General features: G+C 32.4%; 4 protein-coding genes across 12 annotated transcripts; 2 read left to right on the forward strand and 2 right to left on the reverse strand.

The window, feature by feature from the left end:
- Positions 1 to 3,045: 3,045 nt before the first annotated feature.
- LOC127251650 (uncharacterized) lies at positions 3,046 to 6,319 on the forward strand. The gene is made up of 14 exons (XM_051275435.1): positions 3,046 to 3,076; positions 3,246 to 3,438; positions 3,814 to 3,936; positions 4,085 to 4,150; positions 4,280 to 4,381; positions 4,461 to 4,541; positions 4,627 to 4,745; positions 4,821 to 4,922; positions 5,254 to 5,370; positions 5,460 to 5,528; positions 5,608 to 5,674; positions 5,756 to 5,902; positions 5,973 to 6,002; positions 6,207 to 6,319. The coding sequence occupies exons 2-14, from the start codon at positions 3,421 to 3,423 to the stop codon at positions 6,303 to 6,305; spliced, it is 1,140 nt and encodes a 379-aa protein (XP_051131392.1). The 5' UTR covers positions 3,046 to 3,076; positions 3,246 to 3,420; the 3' UTR covers positions 6,306 to 6,319.
- Positions 6,043 to 9,463, reverse strand: LOC127251655 (uncharacterized). Of its 4 annotated transcripts, XR_007838953.1 has the most exons (8): positions 9,231 to 9,463; positions 8,486 to 8,678; positions 8,276 to 8,396; positions 7,924 to 8,197; positions 7,742 to 7,843; positions 7,392 to 7,652; positions 7,015 to 7,302; positions 6,043 to 6,346 (listed from the first exon to the last, which is right to left on the reverse strand). XR_007838953.1 is itself a non-coding variant. In XM_051275471.1 (7 exons), the coding sequence occupies exons 4-7, from the start codon at positions 8,026 to 8,028 to the stop codon at positions 7,171 to 7,173; spliced, it is 561 nt and encodes a 186-aa protein (XP_051131428.1). In that variant the 5' UTR covers positions 8,029 to 8,197; positions 8,276 to 8,396; positions 8,486 to 8,678; positions 9,231 to 9,463; the 3' UTR covers positions 6,893 to 7,170. The 4 variants fall into 4 exon arrangements, 3 of the variants coding, with proteins under 3 accessions (XP_051131428.1, XP_051131405.1, XP_051131419.1); XM_051275471.1 differs by lacking the exon at positions 6,043 to 6,346 and having other exon boundaries at positions 6,893 to 7,302; positions 7,963 to 8,197; XM_051275448.1 differs by lacking the exon at positions 6,043 to 6,346 and having other exon boundaries at positions 6,895 to 7,302.
- A 6,086-nt stretch (positions 9,464 to 15,549) lies between these two features.
- LOC127254987 (plasmodesmata-located protein 7-like) lies at positions 15,550 to 16,457 on the forward strand. The gene has a single exon (XM_051280391.1). It carries the CDS (start codon positions 15,607 to 15,609, stop codon positions 16,405 to 16,407), a length of 801 nt encoding a protein of 266 aa, XP_051136348.1. The 5' UTR covers positions 15,550 to 15,606; the 3' UTR covers positions 16,408 to 16,457.
- A 1,564-nt stretch (positions 16,458 to 18,021) lies between these two features.
- Positions 18,022 to 25,151, reverse strand: LOC127254237 (auxin response factor 1). 6 transcript variants are annotated; one of them, XM_051279244.1, is made up of 16 exons: positions 24,714 to 25,150; positions 24,268 to 24,405; positions 23,951 to 24,082; positions 23,403 to 23,518; positions 22,946 to 23,041; positions 22,790 to 22,846; positions 22,036 to 22,188; positions 21,869 to 21,953; positions 21,074 to 21,164; positions 20,829 to 20,993; positions 20,305 to 20,424; positions 20,121 to 20,199; positions 19,801 to 19,966; positions 19,280 to 19,719; positions 18,821 to 19,011; positions 18,022 to 18,555 (listed from the first exon to the last, which is right to left on the reverse strand). In XM_051279244.1, exons 3-16 carry the CDS (start codon positions 23,994 to 23,996, stop codon positions 18,387 to 18,389), a joined length of 1,974 nt encoding a protein of 657 aa, XP_051135201.1. In that variant the 5' UTR covers positions 23,997 to 24,082; positions 24,268 to 24,405; positions 24,714 to 25,150; the 3' UTR covers positions 18,022 to 18,386. The 6 variants fall into 6 exon arrangements, with proteins under 6 accessions (XP_051135201.1, XP_051135218.1, XP_051135234.1 ...); XM_051279261.1 differs by having other exon boundaries at positions 24,708 to 25,150; XM_051279277.1 differs by lacking the exon at positions 24,268 to 24,405 and having other exon boundaries at positions 23,951 to 24,037; positions 24,714 to 25,151.
- Between the last annotated feature and the right edge of the window lie 341 nt (positions 25,152 to 25,492).

Consider the following 25,492-nt stretch of genomic DNA (forward strand, 5'->3'; position numbering starts at 1 on the left):
ACATTACAACAAATTATACGTTTAAGTAAAAGTTGTCATAAAAAACATGTCATAATAGCAAAACAACAATGCTAATTTTCCGGCCTAGCTTTAGGTTCAACCGGAATTTACCTAAAGTGCACTCAAAAGGTAACGGATTTTCACGTCACAACAAAAAAATGTTGATTTTGCACAAAAAATTGGGACGGGACGGACATTCCCTCATGTTTGCGGCATAATTTTGCTACGGAAAATTACTAACCAAACAAAAAAATTTGAGAAAATCTATCTATTGTTAATTTCGTTGCAATATCTCCACGAGAGAACTTTACTATGAAAAGTAACTAATGACACAACAAATTGCGAGGGAATATATTATTAATATTAGTTCAATTCTTCACACCCAATTCAATTTATTAACTCAGATTAATAATTTTCATCAAAGATGCAAAAACTAAATAAAAATATGTACAAATTTAAAATCTTAACTAGTCTAATGAATCATATACTCCCTCCGTCCCGTTGGAAGGGTGGCGTTTGTTTTTTGCACGTAGATTTTTTAATATTAGTATTATATTGGATTGTAGTAGAAAAAGACAAAAATACCCCTATTAGTATGGTGTAATATAAAAGTAATGGCATTATGTAATATTGTAAGTTGAAAGGGTATTTATTATGTTAAGTAGGTAGTACAATAACCTTATTTTGGGACGAAGAAAAATGAAAAATGGTAATCTTTCAATGGGACGGAGGGAGTACGTTAATATAATATGAACAAAACACATTTAATATTAGTAATTTCATTACCAAATCCCAAACAAATGTATAAGGTTACTATTAGCCGATATTATACAAAAAAATCATAAAATCATAACTAATAAATCGGATAATGATCGAAATATGCTAATATCGGAGGACTACCACCATTTAAATTGAAGTGGTGCATGTGGAATAAATGATATTCTTATATGGCGTAACTGTTCTATAATATTTAAGTTCAAAATATCAATACGAAAGATAATGGTTACGATGGTTAGTCTAACGATTTGAACCAATAATAAAAAAAACATACTAACATTATTAGGGTGCATGTTCATGCTTTTTTTTACTATTTGAATTTAAATATTTTAAAATTAAATAATTATAAATATAATATTTTTAATGTGATCCTTTTTAAAAAAAATATTAAATAATAAAAATTTGAGCAAGATTATCCATATATAAATGGTGTGCACACAACAAAATTAATATATACATATTTTTTCAATTAATTTTATAAAAATATGATATACATATAGTCAATATATAATACTCCCTCAGTAAGTGTTTTTTATTGTAGATACGGAAATTTAGAAAACATATAATTATAAATTAATGAAAATAATTATAAATTAAAATTAAGATAATTAATTAGTTTAATTAAAATTAAAAAATTAAAATAATATTAAAATGTACAATTTTTTTTCAAAAAATAAAAATGACAAAACAAGTAAGACGAACAAAAATAAAAAAATATATTGGGATAAAAAAATATATTTTTGTCTATTCATATAATAACTTTATTTAATAATTTTTAGATAGTATGATTCCCACGAATATTACAATATATATATTATAGTAATATATTTTTTATTATTTGTAAAAGTTAATAATTTAATATAAAATATTATCGTATTTTTATATTGCCGACCTGATTTTTATATTTAATATTAAAAACGTATTTATCTTAAAAATACAAAATAAACACATAATACAATGTAAATTATTCTTTTTATGTTAATCACATAATATTTTTCATATTTAATACAAAAAATACATGTAAATTAAAGACACTAAACAAACACAGCTCAAACTTTCAATTACCATCTAATTTTCTTAATCAAGAAAATCTTATTATCATAGTAATAAACAAATATAAATGAGGGTAAGCCAAAACTAGAGTCACATGTAATATAATTTAAAATTTTAAAATGATAAGTAAATTTATTCTGTAAATTTGAAATATTTATTTTCTTTTTAATTTTTATTATATAATCTCTTAATATATGATTACTTGTCCGATAGTAAATTAATACGATCATATTACAATATTATTAGATTTAATATTATGATTGAAATCCTTGATATATTTATACATCCAAAAATAAACACACTATATGCCAGCCATATCATATATCATATATTCATATCATATCATATATTATATATTTGATAAAAAAATTTAAATTTTCGCATCCTCATAATTTTAGAGTTTTATGTTATTTTTTAAATATTAAAGTTGGATAATTAATTAAAATTTGTTATAATAACAAAAAAATCCAATATAATTAGGATTTGTTGAGATAATAAATAACAAAAATACTACTCATAAAATTGGAGTTTCGTATGTCTATATATACTTACTTTTAATTTTATAATTTGGTTAATCGTCTTATCAAGTTGAAATTTCATAGAGTGTTTGTGATTCGTTGATCTTTCCATCAAACTGTAAGTGATTGAATATAATGTGACAGAATTTTTTATTCGTAATTTTCATCTTAATTTTTCTTAAATTTATGATTTTCATCGATTGATACAATATTTATGGAGACGTGTTTACACATATGACTGTTATATACAATTTGATAATAATAGATTTTCTTTTTTATATTCAGTTGACCATTCATTCCATTATTCTTTGTTATTATATTTTTTTTTTAGTTTCTGCTAATCTATTTATAATATTCATGCAGAAAAAAAAAAAAATCCGCAAAAAGGAGAAGTGTACTATTTTTAAAATTATTTATTATATATATTTTTTACTTTTTTGTATTGTTATTGTATATGTCTTTTTTTGATTTATTTGAAATTTTAAACAATTCGATTTAATATTTATTAAATCCGCAAAGGCAATAACGGCAATTGGATTATTCAGCGATATTATTTACTTAACTAATTAAGGATTCCCTTAGTAATTACGACAACTAATCCCACGTCAGTCCACGACTACCAGAGTGGGGCCCAGTGTCCACGTGGCGCAACCCTATAGGTCTGTTACGAGCGCGCTCCGCCGCCACGTCGGGGCACGAACAGAATATTTACAACAGACGGTCGTATGGTACATTTATTCTCCGAAATGTTCTTCGAATCCGCAGTAAAGTCAACTTCGAAATTCCTAGTATTCCTTATCGGAACGATTAGTAAATGCGCTGTGTTTCCATTATTGCTGCTTCCTACGTTATATGTAGTAATAATGCAATGCTTTTCTATATATATGTGTGTAAAAGGATGGAAGGTTGCTGTCGGAGAAGGAAAAATATTGAGACGTTTTGTTGCGTCTGGAAGGGTTTTTGATTTATTTGTCGGATTATCGGACAGAGGTCGGGTGTTAGAACTGGACGTTGTTTGTTGTCGGCGAGATATCGGTGCTGTTGTTCTGAGATTTTTCGTTCATGCACTTCCATGAAGCCGTGGAAAGCTGTAAGTTTATTTCTCTGATTTGATTTTCTGGTAAACTATGGTTGAGTGTTTGTGTTTTCATTAGCTGTGTTGGATTTCTTATACAATCGGGAATTGAAGTTAAGATTAGGACATCCTGTTCGATTCAATTTTTGTAGAATTGATTCTTAGGTTATCTAATCCTTTTGGTATCGTATGGTTTTTAGCATCTTTTTTTTAATGTGGACTTTGATTTGAGTAATTGTGGACTATGTTATCTTCTTCATCCATGATGTCTGAATGAGGTTAATTGTGCTCTGTCTGAATCGTGAATCTATGTTCTGTTTATCTTCATGGTCAATCACGGAATTAATTAAATATAACCTTCATTAATCAATTAACGTTGTGTGTTTTCAGGTTTCTGTATTATCAGATCCTAACAACAGATCATGTCTGTTTAGTCTCGTTGTCGCCATTTCTTTGTTCTGCGGCTCATTCTTTGTCCGCAGCGCTTGGCTCGGCAAAGAATTTTCCATTAAGGTATTCGACTGTGTCCTGTTATTGCTTCATGGTTTCCTGACTTAATTTTGATCTTATTCTCAGTTTTGTCGAAAGTAAAATGTTGCAAGTTGTTATTACCATGGTGAAGCTTCTTACAGGAATTTATCATCATCTCTTGTTATTACAGCTATCACAAGAACTCGGAATCGGCGCATTGCAGCGAAATACTAACTCTACTATATGCAGCATACAGGTTTCGATAGTTAGCCTTAAGTTTTAAATTTCGATCGAAGTATTTGAGTTTACATATTCTATTTTCTTACAGGCAATGCTTCTAACATACCAAGGTTGTTTATGCTTATGTAGTTATGTTTCCTTTTAGGACAAATGCAGGTCTGCTGGGATTGAATCTTTGCCTAAAGGGATCATATCCCCGACTTCGAACTTGGAAATGAGCCCTTTATGGGGTCCTCTATCCGACGATGTATGAATAGTTAATCTCACAATCCTATCTAGATTTTTACACTGCATGACGATATTTACTATATTAAGTATTGTGTCAGAAAATTGCAAGGAACAAGAGTTTGTTGGCTGTTGCTGTCGGGATCAAACAAAAACAATTGGTCGACAAAATTGTTAACAAGGTATACGTATATGCCATTTACGCGATTATCCTTTCTTTAGTTGTTCTTACATAGATGCATCAGCCTTTGCTTTGTCCGTGCGCAGTTTCTGGCTGATGATTTTGCAGTAATGCTCTTCCATTACGACGGCGTTGTGGATAAGTGGCATGATCTTGAATGGAGCAATAGAGTCATCCATGTCTCCGCAAGAAACCAAACAAAATGGTACCTATCGAAAAAGAGCATCCTCGAATGAATTCATTTATGTGTTCTTCTTACATCCTTTGTGCAATAAAACAGGTGGTTTGCGAAGCGTTTTCTACATCCGGACATAGTCGCAGAGTATGAGTACATTTTTCTGTGGGACGAGGATTTGGGAGTCGAAAACTTCAATTCGGGAAGGTATAATAAAGAAAATGGTTATTGTGCTGATTTATCTCAGTTAGTATATACTACCTCCGTCTGGTTTGAGGATTAAGGATTCCATTTATTTTTTGTGGGTTGATATTTGAATATTAATTATTATATCAAAACGAGATATAAATTAAGAAAAAATTATAAAAATACTTCAATTAGTCTTTGTATAAAAAATTATACAAGCTCAAATGTGACCCTCAGAGGCGGACTGGCGCAAACAACACATGTTTTTATATATCACGGATGAATATGCATTTTGTAGTTAGATTAATATTAAATAACCCCGTAAGTTGTACCTTGATCCTCTCGTCTGTAGGTACATTTCGATAGTGAAGGAAGAAAGCCTCGAAATATCACAGCCGGCGCTCGATTCCAGACAGTCCGAGGTGCATCATCTTGTCACTGTCCGCAACCGGAGATCAAGGGTGCACAGGTTTGCAAGATTACGACAACAAAAATGTCGAATAGGTCTCATTTACTCATATCCGAACTTGACTAGAGTATTGTTTCTTCCGTCGATAGGAGGTACATTTGGTTCAAAGGCAACGGTCCTAAGTGCAGCGCCAGCAGCATCGCTCCCCCCTGCGTCGGGTACGCAAAAAAACTTTTTTTTTTTCGACTCTACAATCTTCCATCGACAAAACGACTAACAAACTAAAATTCCGTGCAGTTGGGTCGAAGTGATGGCTCCCGTGTTCTCGAGGGCAGCGTGGCGATGCGTTTGGCATATGGTTCAGGTATTCGATCGATAATCCTAACTTTTTTATCGTAAAAAAAAAAAGAGGGTATTGATTTGACGTAACTAATGGCCTTTGTAGAACGATTTGATCCACGCATGGGGCCTCGACATGAAGCTTGGGTATTGCGCGCAGGGCGATCGCTCGATTAAAGTTGGCGTAGTCGACGAGGAGTATCTAGTACACTACGGTCTACCTACTCTCGGCGAAAAACCCGACCAAGATAAGGTAAGCGTGATATCGCCACAATGGTTATGGATAATCGGCAAAAATCTAATCTTCCAGTCCTTTGTTGCAGGCCAAATCGGCGTTGAGCTACAGACTGCCGGTAAGTTTGGTGATTTTTGTTGGTTCCTGTAAAAATATACTTATATTTACCTTACCTTTTGCGCCATTGTACTTTGATATAACAATTGATATTCAAATATCACATCTAATTTTTAAAAAATTACTAAGTAAATAGACACGAATGACTTCATTGTCCGGACATTTGTCTGATTTTGGTATAATTTTTGTGACTTTTTTCATGCAGATTCGCCTACGATCAGTCAAAGAAATGAAGGAGTTCCAGCGGAGATGGGACAAGGCGGTTAAGGAAGACGAGTGCTGGGTCGACCCCTATCGAGAATGATCTTTCGGCGGCGGAGATTGCTCCGGCAACGGTAGCGGTAACTGTACACAAAAGCAGGATACATCACAGCAGAGAATGGACAGTAGAGAACACAGTAGCTATTTACCTCAAAATTCAAGGTTGTTCTTTGTACTGATTTGATTCTTCTTTCTATTCTTAATTCAAATAGTTATCATATCTGTGTATAAATCACTCTCTATGAACTCAAAGAAAAAAAAATTTATTCGATTTGTGAATAAAGAGGATTGGTTTTGAATTGGTTTGAATAGTAATTTAAATATAATATTGAAAAAATGTATATATTACATGTATTTTTAAATTTACAAGTGCTTATACCGCAATTTTTCGCTAAACGGCCGAACCTACTATAAATAACTATTTATTTGTTAAAATGTATGACGTACAAACTTGTATAGTGCTGATAACATAGTCAATATGGATACAAGCATATTGAAAGCATCTGTTATGTGTCTATCTTTTATATAATAATTAACATTAATTAGCATCCTAATTCTTTTGAAATTTAAAATACCTTGACTATATTTATTATCAGTCAAAATTGAAAATTAACTAAAAAACAAAACAAAAAAAAATGTGTAAGCCAAAAACCCAATGTTAAAACGTACATTTAATTGTTTTTATCATATAATCCATGGAAATAATACTACATACTGCCACAAAATCAAAAATTTAGTTTGTTGGAATGTACCTAGGTTCATCGGCAATGTTATACTTCTCATTGGAAGCCTCTTCGATCATCCATCAAAGTGCCGATACATAAAATGTCTGTCCGATCTTTCCTACTACAGATCGAACACATAAGAAACGTTAACATCTCCATCATTATCATAGTAAATTTAAGGCCTCATCTGGAATCGAGGGAGGAATTGCTTGTCCGTCCAGGCCGTTCATCACCAACAGTGGGATCGCCAGAATCTGTGCCGCTGTTCGATTGCTGGTTAAGGCAAGCTTCCATTTCATCCATTCGACGTTGCATCTATTGTCGAAAGGAAAAAAATACTTTCACATTTAATGGACACAAACAAGGGAAGTAAATAAAGAATTGCGCTAATGTTCAAGATGTACCTGCTCGATTTTTGCCTCGTACGCCTCAAGCTTTTCCTGCTGCTCGGCGATCAAGTGTTGCGAGTACACATCGGGCGTAGCATACAAGGAAGTGGATACACGCATTTGTGCTCGTGCAGCTCTCGACTCCGAGCCAAAACCGGCAATCAGACCCCTTTTGTTGAATCCACCGAGCTTTTTAACTAGAGACTCGTTACTAGCAAGAGGGGTGCAAATGGCTTCTTGTGTTGGCGCTTCCGACTGAAATTCCAGTAATTTATCCTACATTTGCAACAAAGATCGATTTCAAACAAGGTTCCAAAACCAACACATAAGGTGAGAACAATCGTTTATAAACATTGACAACTCACGGCGACGCCCCGCAACTTCTTGTTTGGAAAAGAACCATCTTTGTTCGCCCAGCATCGTTGATATACATCAAGAGGAGACGGGGTGCGCCCTAATTTCATTTCCTACATATGGAATATTTACCTATGAATATACACTAAAGTTTCCGGGTCATAGTTATTCGTAAGTAAAACGTTTTTCTTACCAATAAGTGTGTGTGCCGCGATACAGAAGTAGAACCCACCTCAATAAACATAGGTATTGCCTGCTCTGTTGTTAGTATTCTGCTCTTGAAGTTTACGGTATGCATCGCTATTCCACTTAGCCAACATCACGGACCAGGCTCTTTCGTCCACCCAATCCGGTTTCTCATTGTTTTTCCGGGCGAGAATGAAGGCCTTTCTTAACAATTCACTGGCCTTCCTAAAGAACAAAGTTCGAATCATTTTGCCGTGCACGGCATCCCACTTGTAATAACACTACAACAAAGAAAGGTGTTATTGTACAAAATCGAAGGAAATGAAATGATCTACCATAACAAAGATAATATTCGTTACCCAAAACAAATCGAACCAAAGTTCTTTATGTTCCGGAGGGATTTGATGCATCTGGATCCAGTCTCCCGGATAGTTTGAAGTTATGATCGACTTAATCCGGTCTGGAATGTTCTTTATAATGCTAGTTCGGACAACAGAATAATTCGTTATAATATGATGTCATTGTTGTTATGATTAGAACTGATATATAGAAGAATTAAACATCCTCACAAGAATTTGCTCGGATCAATATGCACGCGGTTATCATTTTCATGCTCGTCCTCATCCTGATTCTGATTGTTGTTGCAACTGTGCTGCAATATAACAGGGAACCCCGGTGGCACGTTGAGCTCAGCTTCATAGGGCCCTGCCGGAGATGGACCTCCCGTTGTAGGCTCGATTTCTCGAGACATTATTTGTATTCCTATGTCATGAAACAGTGTTTCCTGTGATAATATATTCACTTGTTTCATCTAATAGAAATTCAATTTTAGTTTCACACTATTTATAGGAAAAAAAGTCATCTAAAATTTCATACAACATATTTTTTCATTCAGAATATTGATCTATTTCCTATCCAAGGTAGTTTTTACTCACATTTTTATCATATTCAAAACATGTGTAAATGTAGCCCTAACAATTCTGAAAAGCCCTAATTATGCCTGTAAATTCAATCAACCACCACAACAGTGACCTAAAACATTTGGGGAATCAAGCATCATTCCGCAATTCAAAAGAATCCTTAAACTTTTCTATAATCGTAACAAACTACATTAACAACAAATAGTGTGGAATCAACACCTTGAACTTAAATCATGTAAATATAGTCGAAATTTATGCGTAAAAGGAACCAGATACGATTTGAGTAGCTCAAAATTCTAAATATACCAATCGGAAACCGATCACAATCATTATGCCTCATAAAAATTAAATCATATATGTATGTGAACTTTTTGCTCGTCAAATGCAAACTTACTCAGAATTAGGTGAACGGAGAGTGACGACGGCGGCAACAACAGCAGCAGCAACAACTATGGCGGAGGAAGCAACGAACATACGCACTTTCACAATTCAATTAAAAATATAAAAAAGTAATTGATCGCCGGAGATGAACGACGGTGCGGCGGAGGCGCAAGCGGCAGATCGAGATCGAAAAAAGAAAATGGATTGGCACGGCCCCTCCGCGGCAAATGAGGTCTGTTGATGTGAGGTGACGCTCATTAATTGACATTTATCTTCCCGTGCCAAATGACTTTTACCTGTACTTGAAAATCCGATACTATTGTTAAGAAATGTATGTTCGTAAATAAAGAAAAAAATTAATACTATATTTAATTCGATATATTTTATATAAAAACGTATATCTATTTACCATATATATCTATTTACCATATTGAAAAAAAAGAACTGTAGTAATAATACTCATTTCACTTCCCGCATATCATATTCATCTTATAGGAAAACAAGAAAATTTAAAAGAGATATAATTAAAAATATATTAGTAAAAATAATTATCGTATAAAAAAAAAAGATTAAAATTAAGATATATATTATTTTAATTAAAATTAAAAGAATTATAAATTAAAAAATTTAAAATATATTTAAAGTTTATAATTTTTTTTCAAAAAAGAAAAATAATGAAATAAGTAAGACAGGACAAAAATAAAATAAATAAATATGATAAGTAAGAAGGAGGGAGTATAATTTAATAAAATGAATATAGATTCTTTGGATCTTCTTCCATGTTGATCCCACTTAACTTGATGTTTATAGGTTTTTTTTTTTTTTAAAGAATTTGAAAAAAATTTGATATTCAAACTGACTCCTTATCATTTTAGTCTACTAAGTGGAGCATGTCGCAAACTAGTATCATACAACAAAAATTTGTGTTGTTTTAGTCCTTTAGCGCCGGAGACGCCTGCGTGGCTCTCCGGAGGCTACGTGTCCGCCAAATTAGCTACACCGGACGGACACGTGGATTTTATTATTTTATTTTATTTTTATTTTTTTAAAAATTTATTTAAAAATTATTTTTAATTTTATTTGTCTTTTTATTTTTTTTTATTTGATCCAATTGAAAAAAATTAAAAAAAAATTAAAAATAAAATACAATTCACATGTCCGGCAGGTGTCGCTGACCTGGCAGGACACGTGGCTTCCTGCTAACCACGCGGGCATCTCCGGCGCCGGAGGATTAAAACAACGAAAAATTTTCACTTATAAGATTAGTTTGTGACAGGCTTCATTTACGAACTAAAATGATAAGAGAGTTGGTTATGGACAGTTTACTTTGAACAAATTTGAAGAGTTATGATTTTTATTTTTTTAATCCTTGGATTGAAGAAGACATGTTTGATTTTAACAAGAATGTGAAGATTTTTTTTGAAGTTTTAACATAAAATTGAAAAACTTCATATTGACTTAAAGAATAATTTGATGTTTGTTCCCACGAACTTGAATATCCACTGAAGAATGAAAATTCATTGATTTATTAATAATTTGTTGGATTATTTGTCTAAATTAATGATAATTTCAGGAAAAAAAACACGTGATAACATTATTTAAATTGATATGGTTAACATTTTAGTCAAAGCCCCCTATGGGTTAAGTTCAATCGTCATTTGGAAGGATGTCAAAAGTGTACTATATTGAATAGTAAAAAAAAGATGTTTATTAAAATTAAATAAAAATTAATCACATTAATGATAATATTGATATATTGTTTTATTTCATGTGGTATCTTCACTAACCACATTAATTTATCATGCTGACAAATTTACCAATATTTTTTTATTTTATTTTATTTTTATTTTATTTATACATACCATGTTGGTACAGTATTTTTTTTATTTCGAGTCTATTTCACATTAATTATTATTTAGTAAATTAAAATATTGAAATCAAAATTATTAGTAATAAGTCAATGTGGTTCTAAAAATATGTATTAATTTTCTCCTAAATATGTGTCAAAATATTATTTAAATTATTTTTTAAAAAAATTAAAATAAAATCAAAACCAAATAAACATGAGTTTATTTATAGTTTCTTTCAAAATAAATGAATATAATTCTATATTTAACCCGCAGTTTCTGATAATGTGTCACCTATTTTGACGTGGTACCACCAATATTGTTACGGACTAAGTTGTAATTTTAGTACAAAATATTGGCACATATAACAGAATGATTATTTTTTAATGTCTACAAGACAGAATTTAACCGCTATACCAATTTTTTTTTTTTTTAAATATCATGTGGTTGTCATACCAAAATCTTTGATAAAATATTGTCATGAACTTAAAAATGAATTTTGACATAGCATATGACATGCTTCAGTATTTTCAATAAACCGTAAAAATCTACCTATAATCTATATAATTTATATTTACTCCGTCTACTTACAATGTTTATATATTTTTATTTTGAGACGTCCAATTACAAAGTAAACATTTCATTAAATACCCTATTTTTTTTCACAAATACCCTTACTTTACGTCACATCATTACTTTTACACAAAAACGTAAGGGCAAAATATCATTACACTACTTTTAACTACTCACTGTAATTAAAATACTATTATTTTTTAAATTGAAAGCGGAGAAAGATAGTATAATACATCACTGTGAGTCCTATTACATGTAATTTTTTTCCCTCACTTTTTTCAAAATTTTAATCAAAATAATTATATTTATTACTTATAATTAATGCATTCCAATTTTTTTATTCATTAATATACTGTTAATCTATATAATTATTGTTGTAAAATTGATGGGAAAAATATGACAAAATTTTTAATTAAAAAAATATGTGAAATATTAAATAGATTAGGTTCAAAATAAATCCTTAAATTCACATGCAACTTTGATATGTATTCACTAATAAAAAAAAATTTCAAATATAATATGCCCTCGACAAGTTGGCATCAATAACTAAAATTCAAATAAATACTTGTAACACCAAAAAACAGAACAGACGAGCAAATTGGCGTGGACATTATCAGCAACACCGGGGCTGTGTTTTCGACGTCAAATATGATTTTATTGAATTTTATCTACGTATCTGCAGCGCCGGGACTGTGTGTTCTTTCTTGGGCAACCCGATGCCTTATTGACCATTCATAGCTACTCAATTTGTGTGTAGTTCCGATCAACTAGCTCATCTATTCACTAAGGCTTTAGGCGCTCGTAAACTTTCTCATCTCTTATCGGAGTTGGGCTTTTGGAATCTCCATGCACTAATTTGAGGTGTATGATTTTGAAAATATCTTGAAATATTTTATAGAATTTATGATAATTTTTTAGAATATTTTGTACAATATGTTACGACCTTTGAGAATATTTTATAGAATATGTTGTATATTTTTCTATATTATATTTTATGTAGGATATTTATATTTTTTTTAGGATTTAATATGTAATGATAGAAGGATATAGATATATTTGGCCTTTTTAACATTCTCTATATATATATGTATGGGTTTTTTACTATAATATGAGATAAAATTTCAGTTTACAAATTGGTTATTTTCGTTACTCTTTTTGCAAATTATTATTGTTGTTGGTGTCGTCGCGGTGTTTCTAGAAAGGAGTTTTTATTTTTATTTTTTAAATCACCAAAATTAAAGTGATTATATATATTATTATTAAAAAGCTATATATCTAATTTATTATATCAAAAAATTATTAGTTCAAATTAATATTATTTTTAATATTTTAAAACTTTTACATTCAATTTACTTATTAACAAACAGCTGTATTATTATTATTATTATTATTATTATTATTATTATTATTATTACTTTCTCTCAAGTGTAAAATTATGTCAATTTGATCGGACACGGATTTTAAAAAAGTGAATAAAAATAATTTTTTTTATCGTAAAAAAATATAATATTTGTTTACTAAAAAAGAAAATAAGAAAAAATTTAAATTACGAAAATTAAAAAAAGAAATTGTATAGATGAATATGAAATTGCACTATACACACTAGACTACAGTAAACATTTTGTATGCGGATCCTATATTATGGCCTATACAAACACCTACTTTCTAAAAATTCATGACTATACACAAATACAGTTATATATAGTTTTGAATACATAAATCACGGTTATTTCAGATTATATGAGTAATTCTCATACGGAAAAAGAAAAAGTCGATATTTAATTCTATGACATGATATTGTATTCTTTCAATTTTTATTTTTATTTTGCAATTATAAAATAAGTTCCTCCAGTTGCTGTACTTATTAATAAATGAATTTATTTTTAAAAATAATTATTTAACATTAAGAAAATCAATTAAATAAAATATTTTTCATTATTTTCATTGTAACAGCTAGCTCAATTGTTCTATCGTGATTATTATAGATTTGTTTTTGGGATTTTTCATGTTTTACATGACTATTATTGATGTGTTCATTTTAAACTTTTTATTATTTATTTATTTTTAAATTTAAATTTGGATTTAAAAAGTATTTTGATACAATATTATAATTTCCCAAATAGATCAATTAATTCGTCAATCAGAGTGGATTGCAGTTTAGATCAAATTATAATTTTAATATTTACAATTTAGTCTAATTGGATCGAAAAACAAATATTTTCTATTTCTTCGAATTCAATCCATTTTCTAGCACAATACAACCAGCAACTTATGCACTCATAATTTACTTTAATACTATATTTTTTTAAAAATGGTAATTTACATATTTTAATATAAATAGTTAAATAACAAAAATTTGAAATTACATTATTAATTTCCTTCTCAATCCCTATGAAATTAAAACACAAACAATTATTTAATTAAAAATATTATTCAACCCAAAATGTTTATATGCTGATATTGCATTGAATGGCTGAACAATGAAGTTCAATAATACTATTACATTAGAATCCAACAATATATGCATTGTTCTACAATTTAGGTGTTTTTCTTGAAATATTTCTACAAAATGTACTATCCGCAATCAAATTCTACGATGAATTCCGAATCAAATGCGCATATCTAACAACAAAAAAATACCAATTGAGTATATTCCATACTGAAAAAATTATTGGGAACTCTCCTAATTCATAAAAGTGAATGACAACGTATTTATCACCAGTTTATTTTAAATTGAAGTCTTGAATTCCTTTTTACATTAAATTTATTTTTATTTTAACTATCTATTATGATTATATCGAATATAATTTTAATTTTTATTATTTTTAAAAATTAAGAAGACTAACATACAAAAACGACACTTAAAGATGAAAAGGTGTATTGATGCATGCAAATAATTTGAAGTAAAAAAATGCACAAGAAATTAAAGTGGTGGATGAGTAACTTAAAAAGAAGAGATTAAAGAGAATGAGCACTTTCTTTAAAGGCAAAGCATGCAAGATTGATTGAGGGGTGTTTTATACTTTATTTTGGATTTTTTATATTTTATTTTTAATTTGAGTTTTATTTTATTTTATATAGTATTTTTGATATATTTTACAAGAAAAATCAATATTATTTAATGAAAAACATGCAAAGTTTAAATTAAAAAAAAAAAAAAAGAAAAAAAGAAAAGAAATGAACAAACCCTAATATTGCAACTATTAAGAAAAAGCCATTATAAAATAAATAGATTTATTTATAGAGGCAAAGTGGTGTGGATTTGAGATTTGTTTACTTAAAAGCTTTAATTATTTCTTACTTTTATTATTTATATTTATTTTTTCTAAAAAATTATTATAGTTACTATTTATGTTTTATTTAAAAAATTATATTTAACTACTATTATTCTACTTTTTATATATTTAAATAAAAATAAAAGAAAAAAACCTTAAATAAATTCTTTACTAATAGTTTATTTATATATTTGATTTGTATTTGTAAATTTTTTATATTTATATTTTTTAGATAACATAATAATTATATATATATATACTACATATTATATTTTGTATGTAAAAATGAGTGTTTTTGCTTATGAGATTTTGATGTTGGTTTTAATATTTCATTTTTTTTAATAAAATATCAAATCAAATATTTTTTTTATTATATTGCACTAAAATTTATTTTTATATTCAAAATATCATATTAATATATATTTACGATCAAACTGATCAGACAAATCATACCAGGAGAATGAATTTGAACCCATGACCTCATGGTTATAAGTTCACTCTCGATACCATCGCTCTCTTTTACGGGACAATATTATATAATGGTTACAAATTAAATTTAACAAACCTATAAAAATAAAAATAAATTTGATAGAAAAGAAATAATAATAATTATATTTTTATAGGAATAGTTTCTTTCATAACCCATAATACATTTTGTTAGGTCATTTGTTCCTCGACAACAAAGCAACAAACCATGACCACTAACCCTCTCTTCTACTTGCAACTCCTCCTCTTTCTAATAAATCTCCGGCCGTCGTCTTCCTCGCCGGAATCCTTCGTCTACGTCGGCTGCTCCCAGCTCAAGTACAGCTCCGGCAGTCCGTACGAATCGAACCTCAACTCCATCCTAGCTTCCTTCGTAAACTCCGCCTCCATTGCCGCCTTCAATTCCTTCAAAATCTCCTCGCCGGGATCTACCGCCGCCGTCTACGGCCTCTACCAGTGCCGCGGCGACCTCGCCGCCGCCGACTGCCACCGCTGCGTCGCCAGCGCCGTCTCTAGAATCGGCGCCTTCTGCGCCGGCACCTCCGGCGGCGCGCTGCAGCTCGACGGCTGCTTCATTAAGTACGACAACGAGTCGTTCGTCGGCACCGTCGACAAGGCTGTGGTGTCGGAGAAGTGCGGGGCGGCGACGGCGGCGGGGTACGGCGGCTCCGACGACGTGCTGACGCGGCGGGACGCGGTGCTGGCATACCTGAAGGACGGCGGCGGGCAGTACTTTCGGGTAGGGGGGTCCGGGAAGGTCCAGGGGATGGTGCAGTGCGTGCAGGATCTGAGCTTGGGGGAGTGCCAGGAGTGTCTGTCGGAGGCCGTACAGCGCCTGAAAAGCGACTGCGCGGCGGCGCCGTCGGGGGATATGTTTTTGGGTAAGTGCTACGCCCGCTACTCCGACCATGGGTACTCGTCGGAGGGCGGCGGGCGGCGGCGGGGCTGGCCGGGGAAGATCGCCGTCGTGGCGGGTTTGGGGTGGTTAATTTGGGTGTTGAGACAATAATAATGTTTTAAATGTTAGTTTAATTTGTTAAGTGCTTTTGGAATGTATTATTGTGAAAATATTTTGTTATTGAAAAATATTTTATTTTTACTTAATTTTTATCAGTATTTCAAAGTCTCTCTTTAAATATACTACTAATCAACAATAAAAATATTTTTGATTATTATTTAAATTATTAATTCCTCACTATCTAATTGTATACTTAAATATTTAGACATGAATTTGAATAAAATAAGTAATAATATTATTTTTCACTTTTTATAATAAGAAAATAAGGTTTTTTTTTGCTTAAAAAAAAAAATATATTTTTAATTACAATTAAAAAAAATATAAATTTGATTGACGAAAAACAATATATAAAAAATTTATTTTACATATCAAACATAATCATATTTATTTATATTACATCAAATAGATTTTTTTATTGCTCTAAAATATTTCCAAAAATTTTCAAGACATTTGTGTTTAATTGATGATATATATATATATATATATATATTTGGGTAATAGTAGAAAAAAGAATACTCCTACTAAGGGTGTGTTTGTTTGGGGGTTTGGATTTTGAGTTGGTATTTAAATAGTAAAAATTTTTAATTTGAATAGTTATATGATGTGATGTTTTGAATGTAAAATTAATTTTTAATATAATTTTTTTTTAAAAAATAGATATTTGATTTGATATATTTTTAGGGAAAAAATAAGATGAATAGTTAATTTGAACTCCAATCCCCCAAACAAACACATCCTAAAGGTGCACTATTTTTTTAATTTTTCTTATGTTTTCTAATTTACAAAATAAATGAACATATCTTTTTTTTCTTTTTGGTCAAAGAATATTAAATGAGCACATTCAAATTTCCAAATCTGTTTTCAAAACTGTATAAGTTTCAATGCTGATTGTAATCATTGAAAATTAAAAAATAATAGTACCTCGGTCCATAGCAGGTGTCTTGTTACTATTTTGGAACTCTAGACACCAGAATTTAATTTATGATAATTATAATAAGTAAATAATTAAAAATTATATTAATAAAAATAATTAACATATAATATAAATTATTATAAATTAAGATTAAAATAACTAATTAATTTAATTAAAATTAAAAAAATTTAAAATTATTCCATGAGACGTGAGGCCGAGGCTAACAGAAACGGCATGATAAGTGGGACGGAGGAAGTAGTATTTAATACTAAATAATAAAATTTAAAAATTTAAAATAAATTATTTAAAAAATTAATAAAAATAAAATAGATATATAAAACAATATCAAATTAATTATTATTTATTAAATAAAAATAATAAAAGTATAAGTAGATAAAAAATTTGCACCGTTGAAAAAAAATAAAATAACAGTGACATAACTTAATGATAGGACAAAAAACCATATTATTTTATTATCTATTGAAATCCTAATTAATATTGAACTGGATATTGCAATTACTTAAATGCTAAGATACAGCAATTCAGTGATAAAACCAAAGTCCATAGTGTCCCTAAAATCCATTCAGATGCTCAGCTCAAATGAATTGTCTAAACAAGACAACCAAATAAATTGTGCCATAATAAGTAACAAAAAGTGTGTCTATATCTAATAAATAGCACAAAAACATAGATATAGATAGAAACCCTTCCATCCATACATATCAAACTCTGTATAAACAAACATCAAACACAACACACAACCAACAAAATTTCGTTTCAACTCCCCCCTGGGATTCAAACAAGTATCATCATCATATTCATAGGATTCTCCTCGTAACTAAAATTATAAACACAAACATAAATTCACAACACAATTATTGCATTGCGCCATACCGACATACATATATAATCAAGTGAGTTCCTTGATTCACTCACCGGCTACATAACAAACTCGTACTGGAACCATGGCAGCTGGAGGTCCTTGAATAACACAAACACCAAGTTCATCGACTGTCTGCTGGATCACTTTTAACCATTTTGCAGCTTAGAAATAGTATCAGCTGCCCGATCCCACAGTCGAAGAGTGTTCTTCAGAGCCAACGGCTGCATCCGCAAGGAGCTTGCTTGATTTGGCCTCTGCTGGTGGGAGCTTCACCTTGGGCAAAAGCTTCTTAGCTTCCTCGGTTGTATAGATATATATCTTCTTTGCCATGGAGCAAAATTCGCTGAAAATATCCGCACAAAAGCAACCTCAGATATTTGAAGGATAACGAATATCCAATGAAAGTAGCAAAATTAATACGACCACGCTTTTGACACAAAGAAATAGTGCCCGGGTTGGAGCAATTAGGTCAATAAATATCAGAAACCATCTGAAACATTCAATGTAATGCTCACAAGCATACGTGTACTAGGAGCTAGAGAAACATATATAGGAAGCAAAGGCGGATGCGTAGATATAAAGGAGAAACCGGTAAGTTTTGACTTAACTGCCATGGATCGTCTCCAACCATCATCATGTCATCCTCATCATCTGTGTATACAACCTGCCATTTCTTTGTCGATCCAGAGAGTTCCCCTGCAATCTCAAACATTTCTTCAAACATTTTGAGCAGATCCTCATAGCAATCAAACCTAGTAAGATCCACTGCCCTCCCAACAGCTGTGCCTTGCATGTGAACCTAATCGAATCATGAAAGTCATCATTCACATAGCCAACAGTAAACATATTTTAGAAAGAGAAGCTACAATTGACAAAATAATTAGAAGCAACCATTAGAGGAAGGACACATGAGCCAATAAGCTCGAATTACAAGAGCCTATATTAAGCTAGGTGTAGGTTGTTTTGATACGATCTGAGCAATTTTAGCTTTCTACATTATCATGTTCTAATTGCTTTATCCCTTTCTCACACACACTTCTAAGAAAGAGATATGAAACCTAAATCACCTTGATGCAGCTTCGGATTTGCCTGTTGTGTGTCACATGGGAGGATCTCAGACAAGACTTATCCGGGAAGCAACCGGATGAAGGAGCATCAGATGCGTTGTGGGTTTCTGGTTCAGACTGTAGTTCTGATTCGGCATCAACACGAACGAGAGATTCCCCAATACCTGCTTTGAATTGGACTGCAAGTGATGTATCTTCAACTGTTGAATGATCAAGCAATTCAATTCCAAAGAGCCTGCAACGATTCAGCTGTTTCTTTTCACTGACAGGGGTAACTGAATCAGCAGCAGCTTCAGTTTGATTAGGCAGGTTCTCATTGCAACTTGTAGGGCTGACTCTGGCCCCTGAACTAAGTTTTGGCGATTGATATATGTCCCGACCACATGGTGGATCACAATAGGGGAGAACTGATGAGGAGTCAGCAGACGGCTTCCACATGGCTATCAAACAATAAATAATTCCTGATGAATAGCACTACTTCATTGATTGTGTATAAACATCATCAGAGGTTGAGATAATACCATGGGGAGTAATATTCTGCATCGGTGGCGGCAAAACAGGGGGGCGTGCGCGCTTGTTTCTTTGTTGAGTATGTGGGTTAGGAGGATTTGATGCTGCAAGTGGTTCTATTTCCCAGGGAGACACCCTATCAGGGCACAGTATTGTAGAAGGTTCATCCCATTGGACCTGGAAGCACTCGCATTGAGTGAGTGATATAACTAAGATTTTGAAGTCCATGTAACAGTTAGAAATAAAACATACAAATTAAGGCATGCATCTGTTCACGGTTTTATATACAATTGATATAGATTTCCAAACAATCTATGGTAACAGGTTGTACCTTCAAGGATCTCCATTCCGAATCTGGCCACTGTGATGCAGCATCATCATTCCCAACACCAATGATGGTCCCACTTAACCTGTATTGTATATGTTAGGAATGGCCATTACAGAAATCAATTCCAGAAAGTATGTGCTTGTAATCACTTTTTTTACCGCAGGGAAAAAATCAACATGGCTAGTACCTTCTTTCAGGAACCTCTTCACTTTCAAATCTCATCTTGAATCTCATCCCAACAGAGAGCTTATGATTTTTAGCTTCAAGATACTTGTTTAGGCTTACTATGAACTCTGATCGACTAGTCCTAAATTGACAACGAGAGTGTAGAGATATTAAAACATCGGTCCAAACACACAGTGAAGTGCACAAGTAGAACAAGGAAAAAAGAACTCTTTCAGATTTCACCAAGCATGTTGTGGATAAAAGAATATCTCTAACACCACAATCTTCTTTAAATGTTCCCTTCATAAGGCAACCCTAACAAGGCTAATCACCTTAACTCCATACAAAATAGAAAGCAGAAAACAGAACCTGATATGTGAGCTGTAAGAGTTATTTTTTTTAAGATTTTTAATGGACACACATCAATACTCCAATTTTAATGTTCTAGTTACCTGACACAGAAAATGCTAGGCATTGATGTAAAAAAATAAAAGAGACCAGTATGAACATAGCCTACGAAATTAATAAGGTGGAAGAGCAAACAACCTAGGTTTATAATAAACAGAAAATAGGGTCCTCGTGGAGATTGCATGTGATGCAGTAGCAAGAACCCCCAGATGCATGCTGTGACTTGAAATAACTGAAGATGGCACGTTACTTAGTTGTCTCAGGAGTCTTCTCACCCCAACTCGAAGGTTCCCATTTTCACCTCTGCCAAGTTAATAGAATACTGTGACCTTACTAAAATTATAATATAAAAATACTAAGAAACTGCATTTATATAAATTTACCGTAAAAAGATAAAAGCATCTCCTGCAACTAGCTTTTTTGCACTTACAAATACACTCCACCCAGTGGTTAGTAAGTGGCGCCTTGGTTGACCTGAAAAGACAATCAAAATATTGTGAACCCTTCTTCAATATACAGACGCTGAAAGCAATGAATGCACCACTATGATCAGGGCAGTAAACATAAAAATATTAGTCTTTAACATAGTAGTCAACAGGTTGTTGAATCACTCGCTTTCACCACCATTTTGTACCCACCTGTCTTCAGAAAATGCATATGTGGTGTACATCTTGATTGTCTGTTGCAATTTCTTAGCAAAATCCATGTTAAAAATTATTTGTATTATGTATATATGATATAAAATGCTTTATTAATTTTAATAAAGATTTGTTGTTACAGATACAACTCTGTTGAAATTTAATATGTCACCCATAGTGCTTTACTGAACAAAAAAACAAAGGATTGTGTCATAGAGTAGCAAGGAGGGTCTTTAGAGTTACTGTCAACACAAGGAGTCTCAAACAAATATGAAACCAAACAGCTGAACACCAAGAGCTATACTAATAGTGAGCTACAGAATGGCCAGGGGTGATCCAGAGGGAACGGATCAGGATTACCATGCATTCTCTAAAGTAAAATGAGTTCTCTTATTATAATTCATGATTGCATCATCATGGTGCTAGAAATGTCCTAGCTGCGAGCTGCAGGGGTAAAACTCATCAAGTACTAACATCATATCTTCAATGAGAAACTTTATAAAAAGAAAAAGAAAAAGCTCCTGACTAGTTCATACTAACCTCGAAAAATGTGACGGAAATGCCACTGATTTCCATGAAGATCAGAAGCTACCAATTCCTGCATAGGAGGTTGCTGAGACATATCCTGCAATAACAATAAAGTTGTGATATCTTCGAAGTTGGGAGAAAAAGAGTTAGTATACCACATTGAAATCCTTAATTCCTACCAAAGGGGGTAAACAATCATCTGCATGCCTTCTTAGAACGGAGAAACCACCATGGGTGCTGGTGTCAGATGCAGTAAGTGTCTTGCAAAATGAATGGACACTGCACCTTTCAGGCTCTGGTGGAGGAGGATCTCGAGTTGTTATCTCACCTTGCTGAGCCACGAATCAAAATTTTTTTAATGTAACTTAGCAGGCGTAATGGAAATTAATGCAAAGTATACAGCCTAGAAGAAACTGGCTTGCCCAACATGCTTTTACTAAATAAAATGTAACAAAACAGTTGAATGTGGCTTTCTGTCACTAGATTCAACATTTTAGAATAGTGAAGAAGTTCTAATGTGACTTATACCTAACCTCAAATAACAATAAAAATGCAGGACGGATATTCAAATAGTGATTGATAAAATATAATTTTCGGATCAGGGGAAACTGAGGATAAAGAAAGAATACAGCAAAAAACCTTCACTCAACATCTGGAAACTATTTAACCATAATTAATGCTGTTCTGACTTCTGCCTCAACAGAACTCATGCAAAGAGAAATTAATATTGAGCCAGCACTTGTTTCGAAGTTACTGGCACAGATCTAAGATCTGTTTATTCCCCACCGAATCCAGAGTTATACTCTCTCCAGAAAACTAACCAGCAATATCACTTAGGAAATATAAAAAAATCTGAATATCCACGTAGGTACTGATTGTCCAGGTACCACTAGCATCTACACAGTCAAAGTAGGGATCTACGAATGGAATTACATCTTGTTCTGGAATCAAGGTTATGTGCGCATACACCTCATCTGTGTCTGGTTCAGCCTGCGATTTAAGATGAACAATTCAGCTACAAAGGATGACTCAGGTGCATATAAAAATCAAATTCCAAATGCTCAAATATAATATTATATCAAGCCTTACCCGAAGTTCAACATTCATCACTTTGCAAAGAATTTTACTGGGTAAGTTGAATGAAGGCAGTTGATGATCTAAACCCTGATGTGTAGATGCTTCAAGCTAAACAGAAGGCCAGAAAAAAAGGGTTAGTAAATAGCTTTGTACACACTGGCAGGATACAATCAGGGCATAACAAAGATGATTTCAGAGAGAGTAAGTTTATCTAATTTGACAAAGAAACCAAACATATGCATGAAAATCCATTAAAATACGGCAAAGAATGAAGCCTAAACAAAATACAGAGCCAAATAATGTCAAATCAATACATATAGTTTCTCTGCAAATGCTTTAAGTTTTAAGTCAAATAAAGAATACACAAAAAGTATATTTATAATAAAAAGAATCCAAAAGGAAAAGAAAGTGTTTTGAAACACCATTTATAGGTAACAGATATGGATAACAAGAATAAGCAATCACAAACCTGTTCCATGTGACCTTGAGGAAAGTAATAAACTCGTTCGCCTTTATTTGGAACAGTGACAAGGGGCCCAGCACAAGCATGCCAAAGTTCTTTATACAGGGCTTCATTTGAGGCTCCTAAACCAAAAACAAGGCTGTGGATTAACTCCAGGACAGGGGGAAATGAAAGAAACACACAAATCTAATAGCATGTCCCTGGAAATATATTGCGACACTTTCAGTGATTTTTATCTCCCAACCTTCTAACCAACATAGCTTCCGGAACAACAGGCAACTCAGATATATAACACAAAGCTGGAGTCTTCACTGATATCATAACAAACTATATTTCGCACTGAAAAATCCACAGACATGCACCCCCTCTACACCAAAACACTATAGCAGCAACGGTAAAACTGATTATAGAACAGAGTAACATTGGGAAATGACTCAGATTCGATCTCAAGATGAAGTTGCATGCATCTCTATCAATTGAAGCAATGAAAAAAAGCAACTGAAACATGTAGGCATTTCCATTAAGCAGACAGTCTAAACATAAATAGCTCGCACCTGGGGAAGGACCACCAACAAAGCCATTTGCAGTAATGTTTTCCATGACAGACTAATTCAAGACAACGACACAAATCTTCGACGCCCCTGGTGATTTCTCTTGTTCAGTGACTGATGCTAAATTTGCTTGCACTGAAGTTCATTTAAAAAAAAAAAAAAAAAAGAGCAATGAACTTTCCAGTCTCCCTAGTGGTGAAAAGTAATAAAAAAATCAATAACAATCCACACTAAAATAACCAAAGCCCATAACAATGCTTTAAGCCACACAATTCCTGCCCAAATAATGTAAAAGATTAGCTGCAGCAATGCTCCCTTACAAACAAATCACATGTATGGTGTGAATCTCAAGGTTAGCGCAGGGATTCTCTTTACTCCGTAAGCTCTGGATAACTTTCTTTGCTTTGTAATAACAAGTTAAAATTATCTCAACACTCCCAAAACCCTTGATTTCATCCCTGCATCAACAAATCACATAACATACATAACCAGAAAGCAACTCACACAGAACACAGAGCACAAGAAAAGTAACAATTCTCAACCACCATATGCATATCCATCAATTTAGAGAAAAACAAAAAAATAAATTGAACAAAAACACAGGTACAAGACCCAAAACTAAACAGGTTCAGTATTTAATCCAGGATAATGATTGCTTCTTTCCAGCAGCACAAATAAGAAGATATATTACCAAAAACTACTGGATCAAAACAGAGCTGCAAAATCAAACCATCAAGACATAAAATCGAATAATTCGAACCAATACCAAATCAGCAACTGCGTTCTCCACCGCGATTCGGATACCCATCATGGAAACCCTAGAAAAAATAATATCCCGTTCCTTCACCAACTCCCCCACTGCATCCACGAACTTGTGCTCCACCAAACCTTACTCAATACCGAATCCCAGCTCTGATTATCAGCTCCCCGACTATCACACAGTTCCTCGATTTCCAACAAAAATAGAAAGGGGTATATTCGAACAAGAGAGAGAAATATGGGGTGGATTGTGCTTGGGTTGCCTGGTAGAAGCCGACAGCGTTTTACTATTTTATCCGTGGACAAGAATTACATGTAATTGAGAGATGTGAATTATTTCCAGAAAAGAAATGCTTATTTTAATGGGACACGGGCATAGTTGGATCTACAGAGAGGGAACTGCTAGATTGTTGGACTAGTGTTCAAAACATTGAATGCGGGCAAGAGGAACAGGATAATGTGGGACGACCTGAGCTGACCTGACCTGACCTGACCACCATTGCCATTACCATCACCACTATTAGTACAATTACCCTTAAAGTCTTAACCTTTGGCTTTGAATCCATCCAATTCTAACGCAAGTGGTGTGCTGCCGTTGACCGCACTGCACATCCACACTTTAGATTTAAAAGCGTGCCTGCAAATGTGCGACATTAAATTCACCAATATTATCAAAATATTTATTTTTATTTATAATTAATGTATAAAATTAATTTTAGAAAATAATTTGAATATATATTGTTTCAGTCTGTCAATTTTATGTCTATTTTGTAAAATAATATAGAA

The sequence above is a fragment of the Andrographis paniculata genome, unplaced genomic scaffold (genome assembly GCF_009805555.1).
Source record: "Andrographis paniculata isolate CXL003 unplaced genomic scaffold, ASM980555v1 Contig12END, whole genome shotgun sequence".
Taxonomy (NCBI): domain Eukaryota; kingdom Viridiplantae; phylum Streptophyta; class Magnoliopsida; order Lamiales; family Acanthaceae; genus Andrographis; species Andrographis paniculata.

What these genes read in the sequence shown, in the direction of transcription:
- LOC127251650 (XM_051275435.1), top strand. An exon ending in TCGACAAAATTGTTAACAAG is followed by an intron (nt 4,542 to 4,626) that starts GTATACGTATAT and finishes GTCCGTGCGCAG; the next exon opens with TTTCTGGCTGATGATTTTGC. An exon ending in GCGTTTGGCATATGGTTCAG is followed by an intron (nt 5,675 to 5,755) that starts GTATTCGATCGA and finishes TGGCCTTTGTAG; the next exon opens with AACGATTTGATCCACGCATG.
- LOC127251655 (XM_051275448.1), bottom strand. Translation starts at nt 8,028, where the DNA reads ATGCATACCGTAAACTTCAAGAGCAGAATACTAACAACAGAGCAGGCA. An exon ending in AGAAGTTGCGGGGCGTCGCC is followed by an intron (nt 7,653 to 7,741) that starts GTGAGTTGTCAA and finishes TTGCAAATGTAG; the next exon opens with GATAAATTACTGGAATTTCA. An exon ending in ACGAGGCAAAAATCGAGCAG is followed by an intron (nt 7,303 to 7,391) that starts GTACATCTTGAA and finishes TTTCGACAATAG; the next exon opens with ATGCAACGTCGAATGGATGA.
- LOC127254987 (XM_051280391.1), top strand. Translation starts at nt 15,607, where the DNA reads ATGACCACTAACCCTCTCTTCTACTTGCAACTCCTCCTCTTTCTAATA.
- LOC127254237 (XM_051279277.1), bottom strand. Translation starts at nt 23,996, where the DNA reads ATGGAAAACATTACTGCAAATGGCTTTGTTGGTGGTCCTTCCCCAG. An exon ending in TGATGAATGTTGAACTTCGG is followed by an intron (nt 22,847 to 22,945) that starts GTAAGGCTTGAT and finishes CTTAAATCGCAG; the next exon opens with GCTGAACCAGACACAGATGA. An exon ending in ATGATTGTTTACCCCCTTTG is followed by an intron (nt 21,954 to 22,035) that starts GTAGGAATTAAG and finishes TTGTTATTGCAG; the next exon opens with GATATGTCTCAGCAACCTCC.